General features: G+C 40.8%; 1 protein-coding gene across 4 annotated transcripts in view; it reads right to left on the bottom strand.

The window, feature by feature from the left end:
- LOC102254414 (chromosome unknown open reading frame, human C11orf49) overlaps positions 1–2530 on the bottom strand; it is a 146227-nt gene that overhangs the window by 113020 nt on the left and 30677 nt on the right. For all 4 annotated transcript variants that reach the window (XM_005870803.2, XM_005870802.2, XM_014543365.1 and 1 more), the window contains one exon: positions 733–835. In XM_005870803.2, the coding sequence (XP_005870865.1) occupies positions 733–835 (103 nt within the window). The remainder of the gene's footprint in view (positions 1–732; positions 836–2530) is intronic.

The following is a 2530-nucleotide window of genomic DNA, read 5'->3' as shown; positions in this document are numbered from 1 at the left end:
AAGAGATCAACCGAAGGACTTGTATGCATGCATATAAGCATAACCAATGGATACAAGACACTGGGGGGTAGGGGAGGCCAGGGGAAGGTCAAGGGGAAAAAAAAGGAGACATATGTACTACTCTTTGTAATACTTTAAGCAATAAAACAAAATTTAAAAAAAAATAAAAACACAATGAGATATCAAAAAAATAGCAATCATTTTGACTTTTACACACTCCAAGCACACTATACAAAGAAGTATAACCCTTCAAAGATATATTCTATGATGTCCTGCCTTTAGAAATACTCTTAAATCATTACGTGATTGAGACAGCATCCTATAGAAAGAAAACTGCAAGGGAACAGGATCCTAAACATTTCAATGAAAAAACCAGCCATGAAAAACACAGGCTAAAGGTACACTTACTAAAGGAAATCAGAGTGAATATCTTGAATTACGTAGAAGGTTAAAAATTATAAGAGGGACCTAAAGAAACAGATCTAATAAATCAAACAAGCAGTTGCTGAGCTTCTGTAGTCATGACCATCATGAAACTTATCACTGGACAAAACTACTTGCTCCAAGGGCATGTTGTGAAACATGTTTGGGCAGCCCTGGACCAGCTACCAAAACTGAGCATTCACTGCCACCTCATAATCAGCCTTGTCCTGCTCTCTTCTTCATGTACCTTGCCTGCTTCCAAGTGCCTTCTCTGGGCTCACCCTTTTGGCAAAGCATTCACGTACTTACTATTCAGTGAAGAACCTGGCAATACCATACTGGCTAACATCTTCCTTATTTTCTAGCAGCTGGCACACTGCATCCTCCATGTACGTAAGGACATGTCGCTGAGCTGCCAAAAAAAACAAAAGAGAGAAAAGAAAAGTGAGAGAGAAAAGTAAAAAATAAAAGTCCTCCCAATCCAAATAGGAGGCCATGAAAGTCAGTCAAGGTATTGCCTCTACCCTAGGAAATGGATTGAAATAGGCCAACCAAACTTGTTGGCCTTAACGGACCAATGGTTCCAAAGGGTAGAATTGGACATGATGTAGCACATGACATACTGCCATCTGGTTGGCTGTTAGTATTTACATCAATGCTTCATTTCAGTGGTGAGGGAGAGCTATAGAGGAGCTTTAGCACCATTAAGCAGATATATCTGGAAGTTCTTTTTTTCCCATTTCCTTCCACCTTCTTTCATTTTCTGTATGTCTCAAAACTTATTCCAGGGAAGAGTGCCTAAAGCATAAATAATCTGATTGCAAAGAAAATTCCTTTTTTTTCTTTTCTTTTCTCCTCACTTGAGGATATTTTTCCATTGATTTTTAGAGAGTGGGAGAGAGAGAGAAAGACAGAGAGAAATATCAACGTGAGAGAAACACATCAATTGGTTGCCTCCTGCACACGCCCTGACCACGACCCAGGCGGGGGAGGAGCTTGCAGCTGAGGTACTTGCCCTAGACGGGAATTAAACCTAGGACCCTTTGGTCTAGACTCTAGAGGCTGATGCTCTATCCACTGAACCAAACTGGCTAGGGCAAGAAAACTCAATTCTTTAATAAAAAATTAGAAAAGTTTAAGGATCATGTAAACTAGTGTTATAAACTATTAACCTTGGAAAATAATAAATGAAATCTGTGTGGCTCAATTTATCAGAAGTTATGTTTTCTGCATTTATTGTGACTGTTAAATATACAGATTAATCATGGGCTTCTCCGAAAGGGTCTGAGTATTCAAATTAGAAAGAAATGTGTTTTGATTCATGGCTCTGTCTTTGGTAGATTAATCTTAGTTATTTAATCTGCACCTATGTGGAAAGAAACTTAACTTTTTCTCAAAATACGGTCAATCAACTTGTTGATCTGAAACATCTGAGATACCCTGTTAAATGCAGATTTATAAGCTGGCACCATCCCAGACTTAGTGACCTTATATTTCTAACTGAAGCCCAGTAATTTTTTAAAAGTACCCATGATGCTTTTTATATATGGTGAAGTTTAAGAATCACTGGTTAAGCCCAGCCAGCATGGGTCAGTGGTTGAGCATCGACCTATGAACCAGAAGGTCACGGTTTGATTCTCAGTCAGGTCACATACCTGGGTTGCAGGCTCCCAGTGTGGGGCGTGTAGGAGGCAGGCAATCAATGATTCTCCCTCATCACTATCTCTCTCTCTCCCTCTCCAAGCCTATTTCCTCATGTAAAAAGTGGATAATAATACTATTACTGTTTGTAATGACAATATTATTAGTACCTACACATCATCTACTTATATAAAAACCATGGGTGGTGTTCGTCGCATACAGGCGAACAGTTGTGACCGAGCAGAAGGAAGTCAGTCCTACAGGGGTTGTCTTGGCAACGGCTGCACACACCCCCCACACCCCCAGCTGTTTCCCAGAGCTGTTTCCTGTAAGGGTGGAGTTTGAGGCAGGAACCCACCCTGGGAGCGTAGAGGCAGATCTTTCTAAAGTGTGCCTCGCCAGCACGGGGTGAACCTGAGTGGGGCGGCTGAAAGGCTTAGAAAAGACAGACAAGAGAATGAAAGCC

Source organism: Myotis brandtii, unplaced genomic scaffold (genome assembly GCF_000412655.1).
Source record: "Myotis brandtii unplaced genomic scaffold, ASM41265v1 scaffold324, whole genome shotgun sequence".
Classification (NCBI taxonomy): Eukaryota; Metazoa; Chordata; class Mammalia; order Chiroptera; family Vespertilionidae; genus Myotis; species Myotis brandtii.
This window is presented reverse-complemented; position numbering and strand designations above follow the sequence as displayed.